Raw genomic sequence first — 19,921 nt, 5'->3', positions numbered from 1 at the left:
CATGTGACGTGAAATTTGTTAACTTAGCAGCAGCAGTTCAATGCAATACATAAGCTGGCAGAGAGAGAAAAAATAATAACTAAAATAAAACATAATAAATACACAAGCAAATCAATTACATATATTGAATAGATTATTAAAAATTGTGCAAAAGCAGAAATACTGTATATTTAAAAAAAGTGAGGTAGTATCCAAAGCTTCGAAGTCCATTTAGGAATCGGATGGCAGAGGGGAAGAAGCTGTTCCTGAATCGCTGAGTGTGTGCCTTCAGGCTTCTGTATCTCCAACCTGATGGTCACAGTGAGAAAAGGGCATGCCCTGGGTGCTGGGGGTCCCTAATAATGGATGCTGCCTTTCTGAGACACCGCTCCCTAAAGATGTCCTGGGTACTTTGTAGGCTAGTGCCCAAGATGGAGCTGACCAGATTTACAACCTTCTGCAGCTTCTTTCGGTCCTGTGCAGTAGCCCCTCCATACCAGATAGTGATGCAGCCTGTCAGAATGCTCTCCACGGTACAACTATAGAAGTTCTAGAGTGTATTTGTTGACATGCCAAATCTCTTCAAACTCCTAAAAAGTATAGCCGCTGTCCTGCCTTCTTTAAGACTACATCAATATGTTGGAACCAGGTTAGCTCCTCAGAGATTGTGACATCCAGAAACTTGAAGCTGCTCACTCTCTCCACTTCTGATCCCTCTATGAGGATTGGCATGTGTTCCTTCGTCTTACACAATCAGCTCTTTCGTCCTACTGACATTGAGTGCCAGCTTGTTGCTGTGGCACCATTCCACTAGGTGAGACTAGGTGACGGGGAAGTGGGGAAGGGGGTAAAGTGAGAATCTGGGAGGGGTTAGGAGGAAGAAGTAAAGGGCTGAAGAAGTCTGATAGAAGAGGACAGTGGACCATGGAAGAAAGAGAAGGAGGAGGGGCAGGAGAATAGAAGAGAAGGGATAAAGAGGGAAGCCAGAATGGGGAATGGAAAAAAAGACAAGGAGAAGGGTGAGGAGGATGTTAGCAAAAATGGAAGGAATTGGGGTCAGTTGACTATCTAGGATCAGGGTTCTATTGTGAACTGTGGAAGGTCTTGTGTGTCAGACAGTCAGGGAGATGGTGGACCTCAAGCAGTCAATGGGAGTAAACCAGTTGCCTGTCAAACGCCTCATCATTCTTGGGGCCTGTGGGACAAGTTGAAACCTATACCAGTTTACTGATCTACTCTAGGCCAAGTGTTACTAAGTTGTCCTAGTGTAGATGCTACAGAGAGGTGTCATTGGTACCTGGACAGCAAATGTGGCAAAAACCCCTATTTTTGTTCTGATTAAAATTAATGTATTTCAAAATTCGTCTGCAGCTTGATCGCCCATCCATTTGCACTCTAGCTCACATTGCTGAATGGGAAATCCAACACGACTCGCTTCAGAAAAAAAAGCTCATAGGGAGCGGTCACTTCGGAGAGGTGTGGGAAGGCACCTGGAATGGCACCACTGAGGTGGCGATCAAAGAACTGAATGGAGGTCAGTCTCAAGTCAATACTTTAAAGGTTATATGGGGATGAGCACAACAGGGATTTCATAGAACTCTTAATCTCCCACTCTACCTTGTTGTGGTCTTTGCACTTTGACAACCTTCAGTAGATGCATAATAGAGAGTATCCTAACTGGTTGCATCAGGGCCTGGTATGGAAATGCCAATGCCCAGAAAAAGGCTACAGAAGATAGTGGACACAGCGCAGTCCATCACAGGAAAAGCACTCCCCACCATTAAATGGAGCACTGCCACAAGACACCAGCATCCATCATCTAAGACCTCCACCATCTTGGCTATGCGTTCTTCTCTCTACTACCATTGGGTAGGTGGTACTGAAGCCTTAGGTCCCACACCATCAAGTTCAGGAATAGTTATTACCCTACAACCATCAGGCTCCTTAAAAGCAGCATTGATAACTGCATTCACCACTTCTGAATTGATTCTACAACCTTTAGACTCACTTTCAAGGATTCTTTGCATCTCATGTTCTCAGTATGATTTTTTTATTTGCACTATTTGTCTTCTTTTGCACATTGGTTACTTGTCAGTCTTTGTTTTTAATAAATTTTATTGCATTTCTTTTTCCCTGTAAATGTCTGCAGGCAAATGAATCTCATGGTATATATGGTAACATATACATGCTTTGATAATGTCTTTTTTGAACTTCAAACTTTTGAACTTTATTTATCTACTTTCACTACACCTTCTCTGAGACTGTAACATTGTATTCTGTGTTCTGTTTTACTTTTATACTACGTTAGTATGGAACAATCTGTCTGGATGGCACACAAACAAGAGTTTCACTTTATCTCGGTCCATGTGACATCAATAAACAAATTCCAATTCCATTTATATGTATTATTTAAAAAATATTTTAAGATAAGTTCTATATTCAGTTCTTGTGAAAATCTTAAATTGAATGCCATCGCAGATAATAAAATAACTAAAATAACTGGGCCCAGAACACAAGCACTCAAACATTCTTTGTATTTTACTTGTGCGCAAGGAGAACAGCATGGCCCCTGTCACCCACACTGTTCTGAAGTCTGAACAGAAAACTGATATTTTTGTACAAAATTAGTTTCTCAGTTATGGATAGTGACCATCTGGTAAATTGCATGTTTGAATTCCTACCCACAGGATCAATCAGCATTCACAATGTGGGTGTTAAAAGTCTACCGAAACTTTAAGCTGACAACTGACAATATTTTGAAGTTAGTAAAGCAATTGTCCCTTAGTTGCTGGGTGTGTTCCACATTCTTCTGTTATTCCTATCTCGTCTGTCTCCAGCAATTTCCTGTTGTGCAAAGGGATGCTATGTTTTAGGGAAATATTTCAAGAAAAGTCTCACTGCAGAGGTCTCACTTGAGTACATAGTGCTGCAGTTATCCCCACCCTCCTATCTCATCTGTAGTAAGCTGAGATGTCTCTGGCGGTCTCACTTGACCACAACTACCTCAGGTTATTCTTACCTGGACGTCGTCTTTAACCCTTGCCTCGCCACAACTTCCACATTACAAGCCCATCTTGGGAAAACAGCTGATGCCCTAACATTACAGAAGAACAAAATGAAAATACATATCCACATGCACCAGGAATTGCTTAAAGCTCCTCAAAGAAAGTAATTTGGTAAAGATATCTCTCTGTGAAAGGGTATGTGATGAGAAACAACAAAAATAAGAACATCACCCAAAACAGACCTATGAAATGTAAGCAACACACATCAAAGTTGCTGGTCTAATGAAGGGTCTCGGCCTGAAATGTCGACTGTACCTCTTCCTAAAGATGCTGCCTGGCCTGCTGCATTCACCAGCAACTTTGATGTGTGTTGCTTGAATTTCCAGCATCTGCAGAATTCCTGTTGTTTGCTCTATAAAATGTATTTTCATATTATCCAGTAGATGGTGCTAAACCCCCAGCAGACTGGCCAGCTGCAGCTTGTGGGTTGATGGTGACTTTCCTGCACTCCAGTTCAGTTATTTCAGATCCATGTATTAAAAGAGGCAATGTGGTGTCAACAAGTGGACTGGGGTGACGCACAAGTGAATTACTTGGTGAATTAGTCTATTCCTTCTGCAGCTAGTGAATAACCCCCACATGCTCCTGCATAGAGATCTCACACAATAAAAACCCCTCTCCATTCCTGGCAATCACAGGTCAAGTCAAGTCAATTCGCTTTTATTGTCATTTCAACCATAACTGCTGGTACAGTTCACGGTAAAAACAAAACAGTGTTCCTCCAGGACCATGGTGCTACATGAAACAACAGAAAACTACACTGAACTACGTAAAACAACACAAAACTGCACTAGACTATATGAAACAACACAAAACTACATTAGACTTCAGACCTACATGGGACTACATAAAGTGCACAAAACAGTGCAAGACGGTACAATAATTAATAAACAAGACAATAGGCACAGTATAGGACAAATTACAATATAATGACAAATTACAATGTTTCACAACAGGGGGATGGGAGCAAGGGCAGAGAGACAGAGGGGTGTAAAATGAGGGTAGAAGCAAAAAGTAGTAAGGTGAAAAGTAAAAGTGGCAGCCCGGCAAATCCAGGGCAAAAATCAAAAAGGGCCACTTTTCAACATAATTGTATAAGGGCCAAAAGTGTTGTAAAAGCAAGCCTGAAGGCTTTGTGTGTCATTGTAAGGAGCATTCGTAATAAGGTAGATGAATTAAAAGTGAAGATTGTTATTAATGAATATGATATAGTTGGGATCACAGAGACATGGCTCCAGGGTGACCAAGGATGGGAGCTCAACATTCAGGGATATTCAATATTCAGGAGGGATAGACATGAAAGAAAAGGAGGTGGGGTAGCATTGCTGGTTAGAGAAGAGACTAATGCAATAGAAAGGAAGGACATTAGCTGGGAGGATGTGGGATCGATATGCGTAGAGCTGCATAACACTAAGGGGCAGAAAATGCTGGTGGGAGTTGCATACAGGCCACCTAACAGTAGTAGTGAGGTTGGGGATGGCATTAAACAGGAAATTAGAAATGCATGCAATAAAGGAACAGCAGTTATAATGGGTGACTTCAACCTACATATAGATTGGGTGAACCAAATTGGTAAGGGTGCTGAAGAAGAGGATTTCTTGGAATGTATGCAGGATGGTTTTTTGAACCAACATGTCGAGGAACCAACTAGAGAGCAGCCCACTCTAGATTGGGTATCGAGCAAGGAGGAAGGGTTAGTTAGCAATCTTATCGTGAGAGGCCCCTTGGGTAAGAGTGACCATAATATGGTGGAATTCTTCATTAAGATGGAGAATGACATAGTTAATTCAGAAACAAAGGTTCTGAACTTAAAAAAGGGTAACTTTGAAGGTATGAGACGTGAATTAGCTAAGATAGACTGGCAAATGATACTTAAAGGGTTGATGGTGGATATGCAATGGCAAGCATTTAAAGATCGCATGGATGAACTACAACAATTGTTCATCCCAGTTTGGCAAAAGAATAAATCAGGGAAGGTAGTGCACCCTTGGCTGACAAGGGAAAGTAGAGATAGTATCAATTCCAAAGAAGGTGCATACAAATTAGCCAGAAAAAGCGGCTCACATGAGGACTGGGAGAAATTCAGAGTCCAGCAGAGGAGGACAAAGGGCTTAATTAGGAAAGGGAAAAGAGATTATGAGAGAAAACTGGCAGGGAACATAAAAACTGATTGTAAAAGCTTTTATAGACATGTGAAAAGAAAAAGATTGGTTAAGTCAAATGCAGGTCCCTTACAGACAGAAACAGGTGAATTGATTATGGGGAACAAGGACATGGCAGACCAATTGAATAACTACTTTGGCTCTGCCTTCACTAAGGAGGACATAAATAATCTTCCGGAAATAGTAGGGGACAGAAGGTCCAGTGAGATGGAGGAACTGAGGGAAATACATGTTAGTAGGGAAGTGGTGTTAGGTAAATTGAAGGGATTGAAGGCAGATAAATCCCCAGGGCCAGATGATCTGCATCCCAGAGTGCTTAAGGAAGTAGCCCAAGAAATAGTGGATGCATTAGTGATAATTTTTCAAAACTCTTTAGATTCTGGACTAGTTCCTGAGGATTGGAGGGTGGCTAATGTAACCCTGCTTTTTAAAAAAGGAGGGAGAGAGAAACCGGGGAATTATAGACCAGTTAGCCTAACATCAAGGGTGGGGAAAATGCTAGAGCCAGTTATCAAAGATGTGATAACAGCACATTTGGAAAGCGTTGAAATCATCGGACAAAGTCAGCATGGATTTGTGAAAGGAAAATCATGCTTGACGAACCTCATAGAATTTTTTGAGGATGTAACTAGCAGAGTGGATAGGGGAGAACCAGTGGATGTGGTATATTTGGATTTTCAAAAGGCTTTTGACAAGGTCCCACACAGGAGATTAGTGTGCAAATGTAAAGCACACGGTATTGGGGGTAAGGTATTGATGTGGTTAGAGAATTGGTTGGCAGACAGGAAGCAAAGAGTGGAAATAAACGGGACCTTTTCAGAATGGCAGGCAGTGACTAGTGGGTACCGCAAGGCTCAGTGCTGGGACCCCAGTTGTTTACAATATATATTAATGACTTAGACGAGGGAATTAAATGCAGCATCTCCAAGTTTGCGGATGACACGAAGCTGGGCAGCAGTGTTAGCTGTGAGGAGGATGCTAAGAGGATGCAGGGTGACTTGGATAGGTTAGGTGAGTGGGCAAATTCATGGCAGATACAACTTAATGTGGATAAATGTGAGGTTATCCACTTTAGTGGCAAGAACAGAAAAACAGATTATTATCTGAATGGTGGCTGATTAGGAAAAGGGGAGGTGCAACGAGACCTGGGTGTCATTGTACACCAGTCATTGAAAGTGGGCATGCAGGTACAGCAGGTGGTGAAAAAGGCAAATGGTATGCTGGCATTCATAGCAAGAGGATTCGAGTACAGGAGCAGGGAGGTACTACTGCGGTTGTACAAGGCCTTGGTGAGACCACACCTGGAGTATTGTGTGCAGTTTTGGTCCCCTAATGTGAGGAAAGACATTCTTGCCATAGAGGGAGTACAAAGAAGGTTCACCAGATTGATTCCTGGGATGGCAGGACTTTCACAGGATGAAAGACTAGATCGGCTAGGCTTATACTCGTTGGAATTTAGAAGATTGAGGGGGGATCTTATTGAAACGTATAAAATCCTAAAGGGATTGGACAAGCTATATGCAGGAAGATTGTTCCCGATGTTGGGGAAGTCCAGAACGAGGGTTCACAGTTTGAGGATAAAGGGGAAGCCTTTTAGCACCGAGATTAGGAATAACTTCTTCACACAGAGAGTGGTGAATCTGTGGAATTCTCTGCCACAGGAAACAGTTGAGGCCAGTTCATTGGCTATATTTAAGGGGGAGTTAGATATGGCCCTTGTGGCTAAAGGGATCAGGGGGTATGGAGAGAAGGCAGGTACAGGGTTCTGAGTTGGATGATCAGCCATGATCATACTGAATGGTGGTTCAGGCTTGAAGGGCCGAATGGCCTACTCCACCTATTTTCTATGTTTCTATGATGTAAATGTTAGCAATGTAAACAATATTTTACAGGAATTGAGAAAGAAATGAGCAAAAATTGCAAAGGGAGTGGAGTGTTGTTCAGTTGAGTGTGTGTGTGTGTGTGTGTGTAGGTTGGTGTCAAACTAGACTCTGAGTATTGAGGAGTCTGATGGCTTGGGGGAAGAAATTGTTACACAGTCTGGTTGTGAGAGCCCGAATGCTTCGGTACCTTTTGCCAGATGGCAGGAGGGAGACGAGTTTGTGTGAGGGGTGCGTAGGGCCCTTCATAATGCTGTTAGCTTTGCGGATGCAGCATGTGGTGTAAATGTCTGTAATGGCGGGAAAAGAGACCGCGATGATCCCTTCAGCTGACCTCACTATCTGCTGCAGGGTCTTGCAATCCGAGACGGTGAGACCTGCCATGAGTGCAGGGCGATACTTCATTAGTTCAATGAGATCTTGAGACGGAAGTGTTTCTCTGTCCTATTGGCAATTGTTGTGAGGGCAGAGGAGAGAGTTTATTTCATGGCAATACACACAAAATGCTGGAGGATCTCAGCAACTCAAGCAGCATCTATAGAGGGGAATAAACAGTCGACATTGTAGACTGAGACACTTGCTCCTGATGATCCTGATGAAGTATATTGGCCCAAAATGTTGATTGTTTATTCCCTTCCATAAACGCTTCCTGATTCATTGAGTTTCTCGAGCATGTTATGTGCATTGCTCAAGATTCCAGTGTCTGCAGAACCTCCTGTGTTTACCTTAGGGCTCTGGTATCTGGCATGTACTCACCCAGCAGAGTGGATTGAATATAACCAGAGATGTTGGTCTGAGAGAGGATGCAGACTTGGTTTATCTTGATCTGGAAGAGGGGACCAAGTGTAGTATATCTAAGTTTGCTGATGATACTAAATTGAGTGGAAAAGCAAATTGTGCAGAAGATATGGAGAGTCTGCAGAGAGATATAGATAGGTTAAGTGAGCGGGCACGGGTCTGGCAGATGGAATACAATGTTGGTAAATGTGAGGTCATCCACTTTGGAAGGAAAAATGAAAGGGCAGATTATTATTTAAATGGTAAAAAATTGCAGCATGCTGCTGTGCAGAGGGGCTTGGGAGTGCTTGTGCATGAATCACAAAAGGTTGGTTTGCAGGTGCAGCAGCCTATCAAGAAGGCCAATGCCTTCATTGATAGAGGGATTGAATTAAAGAGCAGGGAGGTTATGCTGCAACAGTACAGGGTACTGGTGAGGCTGCACGTGGAGTACTGCGTGCAGTTCTGGTCTCCTTACTTGAGGGAGGATATACTGGCTTTGGAGGCAGTGCAGAGGAGGTTCACCAGGTTGATTCCAGAGATGAGGGGATTAGACTATGAGGAGAGATTAATTCGCCTGGGACTGTATTCATTGGAATTCAGAAGGATGAAAGGAGATCTTATAGAAACATATAAAATTATGAAAGGGGTAGATAAAATAGAGGCTGGAAAGTTGTTTCCACTGGTCAGTGAGACTAGAACTAGGGGACATAGTCTCAAGATTCAGGGCAGTAAATTTAGGATGGAGATGAGGAGGAACTGCTTTTCCCAGAGAGTGGTGAATCTGTGGAATTCTCTGCCCAATGAAGCAGTGGAAACTACCTCAGTAAATATTTTTAAGACAAGGTTGGATCGATTTTTGAATAGTAAGGGAATTAAGGGTTAGGGGAAAAGACAAATAAGTGGAAAAGAGTCCATAGTCAGATCAGCCATGAACTTATCAAATGGCAGAGCAGGCTCGACGGGCCAGATGGCCTACTCCTGCTCCTATTTCTTATATTCTTATGTTTACCTATGCTGATAACAGTTTGCAGAGACAGATGGTGATGCAGCCAGTCGTAATACTCTCCATGGAACATCTGTAGAAATTTGCTAGAGTCTTTGGTGAGATACCAAATCTCCTAAATTCCTACTGAAATATAGTGTGCAATCTTTGTAATTGCATCAATATGTTAGACCTATGATAGATGTTCAGAGATGTATACAACCAGGAACTTGAAGCTTCTTACCTATTCCACTGCTGACCCCTGGATCAGGACTGGTGTGTGTTCTACCAAGCACCCCCCTCTTAATTCCACAATCCTGACACTCAATACGAGGTTGTTACTGTGACATCACTCACTCCTGAACTCCTTTCAGGCAAGCACAATCTGCCTACTGCAGTTCAGTGGCTGACGCTGTGGTGATTTTGGCTCTGAAGTAGATCTGACAGAAGTTGAGAGCTTCCTGCTTATCCTGCAGATTAACTCCTCTTTAAGTTGGAAGCCCGTTGAAGGCAAGGTGCCATGCTATAAGGCAGAAGACTGAGGAGGGCCAGAACAATGACTCAGCTTGGCTTTATCTCGGTTTACAATAGAATTGAATCTGTAACCAACCATCAGTCTTATCATCATCAGCAGGGAATTTGTCTGCTATAGAAGCCTTTTTGCATCTCAGATAGAATGCTGTGGGAAGGTCAATAAGAGTAGGTCAAATATAAGCACTTACTGTTTCTCTGTCCTTCTCTAGTCTTGGCTTCTAGCTGTTTAGAACCAGAGATGGTATTGACAGCGTTAAAGAATCCACAAATGCTTGGATGTTGGTGAGTTGCCAGATTATGGTATATTTTTTCCTCCCATCATCTGTTCTTCAGGTTAAAAGGTTTTGACTTTCAAATGCTTGTAGTACTGTTTATTTTCTCAAAGTGTGTTGAAGGATCAGAACACTGGAAGTTTTGAGAGGAGAGGATTTTAATCAGGTCCACTGCCTGAGTAGAAAAGGCAGCAGTGGATCGCTAGAGTGAAATAGAGCTTTGAGCAGTGACTAATCCAGACATCGGAAGTTTTGAGAGAAGGGGATTTCACTCAAGTCCACTGCCTGAGTAGAAAAGGCAACAGTGGGTCGCTAGAGTGAAATAGAGATTTGACCAGCGACCAATCGGCATTTGGGATTGATTAGCAAGAGCAAATTAAAGGAAAGCAGGGCCAGTCGTCATTTGAGTGGACAGAGTCAGAGTGGCGATCTTGAGGGTTTAGCTCTTCGAAGCTTCATCAAAGTGATCATAAATTGTGATTAGAGATTTGTCAGTATGACCTTGTGAACATCACTGAGTCGTGGCTGAAAGAAGGCTATAGTTGGTAGCTTAACATCAAAGGATATATTTTGTACTGAAAGGACAGGCAGGAAGGCATAGGAGGTGGTGTGGCTCTGTGATAGGAGATCTTGGTAAGGCTCTTTAGGAAGGGGAGAATGTTGAATCTTTGTGGGTGGAGCTAAGAAACTGCAAGGGTTAAAAAAACATTATGGAAGTCACGTATAGGCCTCCAAATAGTAGCCAAGATGTGGGCTTGAGATTGCAAAGGGATCTGGGAAAGGCATGTTTTGATAGGGTAATGACACAATTGTAATGGAGGACCTCAATATGCAAGGGGATTGAGAATATCAGGTTGGTGTTGGATCACAAGAGAGGGAATTTGTTGAATGCCTAAGGGATGGCTGTTTAGAGCAGATTGTGCTTGAGCTTACTCAGGGAAAGGCGATCTTAGATTGGGTGTTGTGTAATAACCCAGAGTTAATGTAAAGGAACCCTTAGGAGGCAGTGATCATAGTATGATTGGATTCATTCTGCAAGTTGAGAGGGAGAAGCATAACTCAAATGTGTTAGTACTGCAATGGAATAAAGGCAAATACAGAAGAACAAGAGAGGAGCTTGCCCAGGTGGATTGGAGGATGATACTGCCGAGAATGACAGCTGAGCAGAGATGGCTGAGGCTTCTGGGAATAGTTCACAAGGCGCAGAATAGATGTGTCCCACAGAGGAAGATGTTCCCAAATGGCAGGGCTAGAACCATGGCTGACAAAGAAAGGAAAGGACTGCATAAAGCCAAGGAAAGGACATATAAGGTAGCAAAAGTGAGTGGGAAGTTGGATGATTGGGAAGCTTTTAAAATCCAACAAAAGGCAACTAAAAAAGCTATAAAGGAAAAAGATAAAATATGAGGGCAAACTAGCCAATAATATAAAGCAGGTTACTAAAAGTTTTTTCAGTTATATAAAGAATAAAAGGCAGGTGAGAGTTGATATTGGACCACTGATAAATGATGCTGGTAAGGTAGTAATGAGGGACAAAGAAATGGCAGATGAACTTAATGGGTACTTTGCATTTGTCTTCACTGTGAAAAGCACTAGCAGTGTACCAGAGGTCCATGAGTGTCAGGGAGCAGGAGTGAGTGACATTTGAATTACAAAGGAAAAAGTGCAAGGCAAGCTCAAACGTCTTAAGGTGGATAAGTCACCTGGACCAGCTGAACGACATCCCAGAGTCCTGAGAGTGGTTACTAAAGAGATAACGGATGCATTGGTCATGATCTTCCAAGAATCACTTACGTCTGGCATCATCCAGAAGGACTGGAAGATCGCAAATGTCACTCCACTCTTTAAGGAGGGAGGAAGGCAAAGGAAATGCAATTAGTGGGCCGGCTGGTGGCGCAATGACATCAGCGCCGGACTCCAGAACGAAGGTTCCCAGGTTCGAAGGCATGAAAAAGACATCGCCCTGCCAACATCGCACACACACGCATGCACACGCCAAAAAAAAAAAAATGAAATTAGCCTAGCCTCAGTGGTTGGCCTAACCAGTTAGCCTAATCTCAGTGGTTGGGAAAGAGTTGGAGTCTATTATTAAGGATGAGGTTTCGGGGTACTTGGAGACTAATGATAAAATAAGTCAAAGTCAGCATGGCTTCTGTCAAGGGAAATCTTGCCTGACAAATATTTGAGTTCTTTGAGAAAGTAACAAGCAGGTGGACAAAGGAGAGGTATTGGATGTCATTTACTTGGATTTTCCGAAGGCGCCTGATAAGATGCCACTCATGAGTCTGCTTAACAAGATAAAATCCTATGGCGTTACAGAAAATATACTGGCACTGATAGAGAAGTGGCTGACAGGCAGGAGAAGCAAGTGTGAATTAAAAGGGCCTTTTCTGGTTGGCTGCCAGTGACTAGCGGTGTTCCTCAGGGGTCAGTATTGGGACCATGAGTTTTCACATTGTGTGTCAATGATTTGGATAATAGAACTGATGGCTTTGTGGCAGACTTTGCGGATGATAAGTAGATAGCTAGAAGGGTAGATAATGCTAAGGATGCAATGCAATTGCAGCAGACTTAGACGAGTTGGAAGAATTGGCAAAAAAAGTGGCAGATGGTATACAATATTGGGAAAAGTTTGATAATGCATTTTGGTAAAAGAAACAATAATGCAAATTATTATCTAAATGACGAGAAGGTTCGAACATCAGTGGTGCAGAGGGACTTAGGAATCCTCATGCCAGACTCCCGGAAGGATAGTTTACAGGTTGAGTCTATGGTAAAGAAGGAAAATGAAATGCTGGTATTTATTTCAAGGGAACTAGAATATAAAAGCAAAGAGATAAAAGCTGACTGTAAAAGCTTTTATAGATATGTAAAAAGGAAAAGACTGGTAAAGACAAATGTAGGTCCCCTACAGACAGAAACAGGTGAATTGATTATGGGGAGCAAGGACATGTCAGACCAATTGAATAATTACTTTGGTTCTGTCTTCACTAAGGAGGACATAAATAATCTTCCAGAAATAGTAGGGGACAGAGGGTCCAGTGAGATGGAGGAACTAAGCGAAATACATGTTAGTAGGGAAGTGGTGTTAGGTAAATTGAAGGGATTGAAGGCAGATAAATCCCCAGGGCCAGATGGTCTGCATCCTAGAGTGCTTAAGGAAGTAGCCCAAGAAATAGTGGATGCATTAGTGATAATTTTTCAAAACTCGTTAGATTCTGGACTAGTTCCTGAGGATTGGAGGGTGGCTAATGTAACTCCACTTTTTAAAAAAGGAGGGAGAGAGAAACCGGGGAATTATAGACCGGTTAGCCTGACGTCGGTGGTGGGGAAACTGCTGGAGTCAGTAATCAAAGATGTGATAACAGCACATTTGGAAAGCGGTGAAATCATCGGACAAAGTCAGCATGGATTTGTGAAAGGAAAATCATGTCTGACGAATCTCATAGAATTTTTTGAGGATGTAACTAGTAGAGTGGATAGGGGAGAACCAGTGGATGTGGTATATTTGGATTTTCAAAAGGCTTTTGACAAGGTCCCACACAGGAGATTAGTGTGCAAACTTAAAGCACACGGTATTGGGGGTAAGGTATTGATGTGGATGGAGAATTGGTTAGCAGACAGGAAGCAAAGAGTGGGAATAAACGAGACCTTTTCAGAATGGCAGGCGGTGACTAGTGGGGTACCGCAAGACTCAGTGCTGGGACCCCAGTTGTTTACAATATATATTAATGACTTGGATGAGGGAATTAAATGCAGCATCTCCAAGTTTGTGGATGACGTGAAGCTGGGTGGCAGTGTTAGCTGTGAGGAGGATGCTGAGAGGATGCAGAGTGACTTGGATAGGTTGGGTGAGTGGGCAAATTCATGGCAGATGCAATTTAATGTGGATAAATGTGAAGTTATCCACTTTGGTGGCAAAAATAGGAAAACAGATTATTATCTGAATGGTGGCCGATTAGGAAAAGGGGAGGTGCAACGAGACCTGGGTGTCATTATACACCAGTCATTGAAAGTGGGCATGCAGGTACAGCAGGCGGTGAAAAAGGTGAATGGTATGCTGGCATTTATAGCGAGAGGATTTGAGTACAGGAGCAGGGAGGTACTACTGCAGTTGTACAAGGCCTTGGTGAGACCACACCCGGAGTATTGTGTGCAGTTTTGGTCCCCTAATCTGAGGAAAGACATCCTTGCCATAGAGGGAGTACAAAGAAGGTTCACCAGATTGATTCCTGGGATGGCAGGACTTTCATATGAAGAAAGACTGGATGAACTGGGCTTGTACTCGTTGGAATTTAGAAGATTGAGGGGGGATCTGATTGAAACGTATAAAATCCTAAAGGGATTGGACAGGCTAGATGCAGGAAGATTGTTCCCAATGTTGGGGAAGTCCAGAACAAGGGGTCACAGTTTGAGGATAAAAGGGAAGCCTTTTAGGACCGAGGTTAGGAAAAACTTCTTCACACAGAGAGTGGTGAATCTGTGGAATTCTCTGCCACAGGAAACAGTTGAGGCCAGTTCATTGGCTATATTTAAGAGGGAGTTAGATATGGCCCTTATGGCTACGGGGATCAGGGGGTATGGAGGGAAGGCTGGGGCGGGGTTCTGAGTTGGATGATCAGCCATGATCATAATAAATGGCGGTGCAGGCTCGAAGGGCCGAATGGCCTACTCCTGCACCTATTTTCTATGTTTCTATGTTTCTATAATGCTGAGCCTTTATAAGAGACTTGTCAGGCTGTACTTGGAGTATCGTCAACAGTTTTGGGCCCCATATCACAGAAAAGATGTGGTGTCATTGGAGAGAGTTCAGAGGAGGTTCATGAGGATGTTTCCAGGAATGAAAGGGTTAACATGTGAGGAGCATTTGGCAGTTTTAGGCCTATGTTTGATGGAATTTAGAAGAATGCTTGGGGATCTCATTGAAACTTACCGAATGTTGAAAGGACTGGATAGGGTGGATGTGGAGAGGATCTTTTCACTAGTGGCGGTATTCAGAACTAGAGGGCACAACCTCAAAATTGAGAGGTGACCTTTAGTTCAGAATTAAGGAGGAATTTTTTTAGCCAGAGAGTAGTGAAACTGTGGAATGCTCTGCCGCAGACTGCGGTGGAGGACAAGTCCATGAGTATACTTAAGGCGGAATTTGATCATTTCCTGATCGGTCAGGGCATCAAAGGATATGGTGAGAAGGCATAATTGTATGGGGTTGAGTGGGATCTAGGATCAGCCATGATGGAATGGCAGAGCAGACTCGATGGGCTGAATGGCCTAATTCTGCTCCTATACCTTATAGTCTTATGTGATCGAATTCAACCTGAAATTTGAGAAAGAGAAGCTAAAGTCGGATGTATCAATATTACAGAGGCATGGGACAGGAGTTGGCCGGAATTGACTGAACAAGAACATTGGTAGGGATGACAGCCGAGCGGCAATGGCTGGAACTTCTGGAAGCAATTCAGAAGGCACAGGATATCCCAAAGAAGAAGAAGTATTTTAAAGGAAAGATGACACAACCATGGCTAACAAGAGAAGTCAAGGACAACATAAAAGCCAAAGAGAGGGAATCTATTAGAGGAAAAATTAGTGAGAAGTAGAGGATTGGGAAGCTTTAAAAAACCAACAGAAGGCAACTGAAAAAGTCATAAGGAGGCAAAGATGGAACATAAAAGTAAGCTAGCCAATAATATTAAAGAGAATACCAAAAGTTTCTTCAGATACATAAGTTGTAAAAGTGAGGCAAGAGTGACGCCGTTGGGAAGCAATGCTTGGAGTTGGTAATGGGAGACAAGGAAATGGCGGACGGACTGAATTTTGTATCAGTCTTCATTGTGGAAGATATTAGCAGTATGGTGGACATTCCTGCTGTCAGAGATCATGGTTGGTCTGAAGGTAGGTAAGTCACCTGGACCAGATGGTGTACACCTCAGGGTTCTGAAAGAGGTTGCTGAACAGATTGTGGCGACATTAGAATTAATCTTTCAAGAGTCACTAGATTCTGGAATGGTTCTGGATGACTGGAAACTTACAGATGTTGCTCTACTCTTCAAGAAGGCAGAGAGGCAGAAGAAAGGAAATTACAGGCCAGTTGGTCTGACCTCGGTGCCTGGAAGATGTTGGAGTTGATTGTAAAGGACGAGGTCTCAGGGTACTTGAAGCCAGATGATAAAATAGGATATAGCTGGCATGGTTTCCTCAAGGGAAAAATTTGCCTGACAAATCTGTTGGAATACTTTGAAGAAATAACAAGCAGGACAGACAAAGGAGAATTGGTTGATGTTGTGTACTTGGGTTTTCAGAAGGCCTCTGAGAAGCTGCCACAAATGAGGCTGCTTAACAAGCTATGACCCCATGGTATTACAGGAAAGATTCTAGCATGGATAAAGCAGTGGCTGATTTCAGGAGGCAAAGAGCGGTAATAAAGGGAGAATTTTCTGGTTGGCTGTCGGTGACTAGTGGTGTTCCACAGGGGTCTGTGTTGGGACTGATTCTTTTTATGTGATATAACAGTGATTTGGATGATGGAATTGATGGCTTTGTTGCAAAGTTTGCAAATGATATGAAGGTAAGTGGAGAGGCAGATATTTTTGAGGAAGTAGAGTGGCTACAGAATGACTTAGACAGATTAGGAGAATGACAAAGAAATGGCAGATGGAATACAGTGTTGGGAAGTGTTTGGTCGTGCACTTTGGTAGAAGAAATGAAAGGGTTGACTATTTTCTAAGTGGAGAGAAACCACAAAAAACTGTTGTGTGGGTCTTGGGAGTCCTTGTGCAGGATTCCCTAAAAGCTAATTCGCAGGTTGAGCCTTTGGTGAGGAAGGCAAATGCAATGTTAGCATTCATTTTAAGAGGACTAGAATATAAAGCAAGGATGTAATGTTTAGACTTCGTAACACACTGTTGAGGCCTCAAGTGGAGTATTGTCAGCAGTTTGAGTCCCTTATCATAGAAAGGATGTGCTGAAACTGGAGAGAGTTCAAAGGAAGTTCATGAAAATGATTCCAGGATTGAATGGCTCATCATATAAAGAGCACTTGATGGCTCATGGCCTGTATTCACTATAATTCTGAAGAATGAGGGGTGATCTCATTGAAACCTATCAAATGGTGAAAGACATTGATAGAGTGGATGTGGAGAGGACCTTCGCTGTGTTAAGAGTCTAAACCAGAGGACACAGCTTCAGAATAGAAAGCATCCTTTTAAAACGGAGATGAGGAGGAATTTCTTTAGCCAGAGAGTGGTAAATCTGTGGAATTCTTTGCCACAGGCAGCTGTGGAGACCAAGTCTATTTAAGGCAGAGGTTAATAGATTCTTGTTTGGTCAGGGCATGAATGAATACAGGAAGAAGGCACGAGATTGGGGCTGAGAGGAAAATTGGATCAGGCATGATGAAATAGCGGAGCAGACTCGATGGGCCAAATGGCTTAATGCTGCTCCTATATCTTATGGTCTATTGCCACCCTAAATTATGCCCTTTAACCATATGAGTCGCATGAGACCAACAAAACCACTAGGTAAAAACACATATCTTTGCGTTTGAGGGGGACCTTCTTTACTCAGAGAGTGGTAGCTGTGTGGAACGAGCTTCCAGCAGAAGTGGTTGAGGCAGGTTCGATGTTGTCATTTAAAGTTAAATTGGATAGCTATATGGACAGGAAAGGAATGGAGGGTAATGGGCTGAGTGCAGGTCAGTGGGACTAGGTGAGAGTAAGAGTTCGGCATGGACTAGAAGGGCCGAGATGGCCTGTTTCTGTGCTGTAATTGTTATATGGTTAAACATGGTTTTATATATGAGCAAGATATGAGGGGACAGCAGCCAAAAACAAAAGAAAGCATCATTTAACAATGGTCTTCCAGAGAAGATCTACAAGTAAACCCACTTGGTCTCAAAATATCGTCTCTATTGTTGCTGCTTCACCTTACTCCTTCTAGCTTAGTTGATCTATTACTAAGTGCCAGCACCATTATGTAATTAAACACATTGTATTCAATAAAAGTTGATTTCTTGTTTCTCCAAATTCCTACATGACACAAGTAGTCTGAAATCATGTTGGTGTTCAGATTCAAGTGGTCCATCGTAAACAAAAAAAAATTCTGAGGAAGCAACACTTTCAAATCAATTTGTTGTCCAGTGTAAATGCAACAACTTTTCTTCTAACTTACTTGGCATGAGGTTTTATCTGTTTGCTCTGTTCTAATGAATTATCTTTGCAGCTCAGAAGTAGGCAGATTTGAAGTAAGTTAATGTTCTCAGTCTCTTTACTCCATGTTCAAAGCTATCCGAACGTGCTGCAGTACAGTTCTCTGGTAAGAAAGTAGCTGACAAAATTAGTACTAATGGGTTATGACCATACTGATAAAAAAGTTACTTTCATATCCTGGCGACCACACGTCAATTGGAATGTGATAAATAGCCTGAGTCAGTGAGACCCATGCCTATTTATGATTTTGCCCCATTTTATGGGGAAGGATGCAGAAGGTAGAAACAGAATTAGGGTGCAGAGAATATCTAAAGCTGCTCTGGTAGTGTACTACCAGCTGGCGTGATACCCATCCCGACTCAACCCTATCAGGAGCAAGGCCCATTGTTACCTGTGCAGTACCTCTGTTGTAAAGCTTCTAGCTGAGCCCTTGCTCCCTGCAATCTATGACCACACCAGGGTGGAGTTTTTACTTTGACCATTCAGCACTGAAGTAGGAGCTGACTGGACTGGGAAACAGGGCTGAGCGGGATCTGTAATTTTCACTGTGAGGTGCAGATTTTGATGTACAGGTGAATTTGGGGAAGAAATTTGTTGCCTGACATCCAACATGTCATTTTACAAAAAAAAAGGTTATTAAGTACAAAATAGATCATAATAAGAAGAACAAATGGCTCATTATTCTCTTTCGTTCTGGCAGTGGGTGTACAGTTGAAGAAACTCTTGGAAGAAGTTGAGATCATGAAGCAATTACGGCATGAAAGGTTGATCAAACTTTTAGCTGTGTGCACAGAAAGGGAACCATTTTGTATAGTGACAGAGTTAATGACAAAAGGAAATCTCCACAATTACCTCAAGTGTAAGTAAATTACTGTCTTTTATCCTTTCTTTCCTTTATATGTAGCCATGACAATTGATGGGCCAATCCACAGTTATCACTAATCCTAATCACTGTATGAGCTGGATAAAACATGATTTACAGAAAAAAAAATGCTGTGAAAGTGTTAAAATGGATTTTACAGAACGGAAATCTGTGTCCGTAACCCCGAAGTTTAGCAATTTGTACTTTCAGCTCAGGTCAAGTTAGCATGCATCATGATTATACTTTAATTTTCTACATTTAAGCTACCAAAAGCAGTGCCCTTGTGGGGCTAGTTGCTTCATCATGAGCCACTGGTAATGTTCCTGAAGACTGGAAGGTGGTATTGTTCCTTTATTTAAGAAGGGTAGCAAAGACAAGCCAGGGAACTACAGGCTTGTCAGTCTGACATCTGTTGTGGTGAAATTACTGGAGGGAGTATTGAAGGATAGGATCCACCACTATCTGAATGGACAAAGTCTGATTAGGAGGAGCCAGCATGGAATCTCTAAGTGTTTTTTTTTTTTTGAAGAGGTAACCAAAAGGGAAGATGAGCATAGGAGTAGTGAACGTTGCCTGCTCGGACATTAGCATGGCTTGTGATAAGATCCCCCATGGCAGACTGGCCTAGAAGGTTAGGATCAGTGGAATCCAGGGAGAGCTGGTTCGGTGGATTCAAAATCGGCTCTGAGGTAGGAAGCAGAGGGTGGTAATTGAGGTTGCTTCTCGGAGTAGAGACCAGTGACTAGTTGTGTGCCACAGTGGGTGTTGTTGGAACCCTCGTTTTTTGAAATCCTATGGATGCAACAAAGATGGCACAAAATTAGGAGGTGTAGAAATTGAAGAAGGTTATTATAAATTGCAGGGGTCTTATCAGTTGGAGAAATGGACCATGGAGTGGCAAATGGATTTCAATACAGGTAAGTATGAGGTGATGCATTTTGTAAAGTCAGACCAGCGTAGGACATAGTGAATGGTAGGGTATTAGAGAATGAAGTGGAACAGAGACATCCAGGAGTACAAATACATACTTGGCTGAAATCTGCATAACAGGCAGACGGGTTGATGAGAAAGGCATTTTAGTGTGCTGGTCTTCATCACTCAAGGCATTGAGTTAGCAGCTCTACAAGTCATTGACACTCAGAGCACAGTGGGCTGCTGTGATCATCCTGTTATAGGCAAGATGTGGTTAAACTGGAAAAAG

At 42.6% G+C, this 19,921-nt stretch overlaps 1 protein-coding gene across 1 annotated transcript in view; it reads left to right on the top strand.

Annotated features, from left to right (window-relative positions):
- The window catches only part of LOC140210135 (tyrosine-protein kinase fyna), a 48,371-nt gene that overhangs the window by 22,393 nt on the left and 6,057 nt on the right, over nt 1–19,921 (top strand). Inside the window, exons 4-6 of the mRNA XM_072279015.1 lie at nt 1,351–1,513; nt 9,284–9,297; nt 18,570–18,717. Coding sequence (XP_072135116.1) covers nt 1,351–1,513; nt 9,284–9,297; nt 18,570–18,717 — 325 coding nt within the window. The remainder of the gene's footprint in view (nt 1–1,350; nt 1,514–9,283; nt 9,298–18,569; nt 18,718–19,921) is intronic.

The sequence above is a fragment of the Mobula birostris genome, chromosome 2 (genome assembly GCF_030028105.1).
Source record: "Mobula birostris isolate sMobBir1 chromosome 2, sMobBir1.hap1, whole genome shotgun sequence".
Lineage (NCBI taxonomy): Eukaryota > Metazoa > Chordata > Chondrichthyes > Myliobatiformes > Myliobatidae > Mobula > Mobula birostris.
Note: the sequence above shows the minus strand (reverse complement) of the source record. Positions and strands in the feature narration are given on the sequence as shown.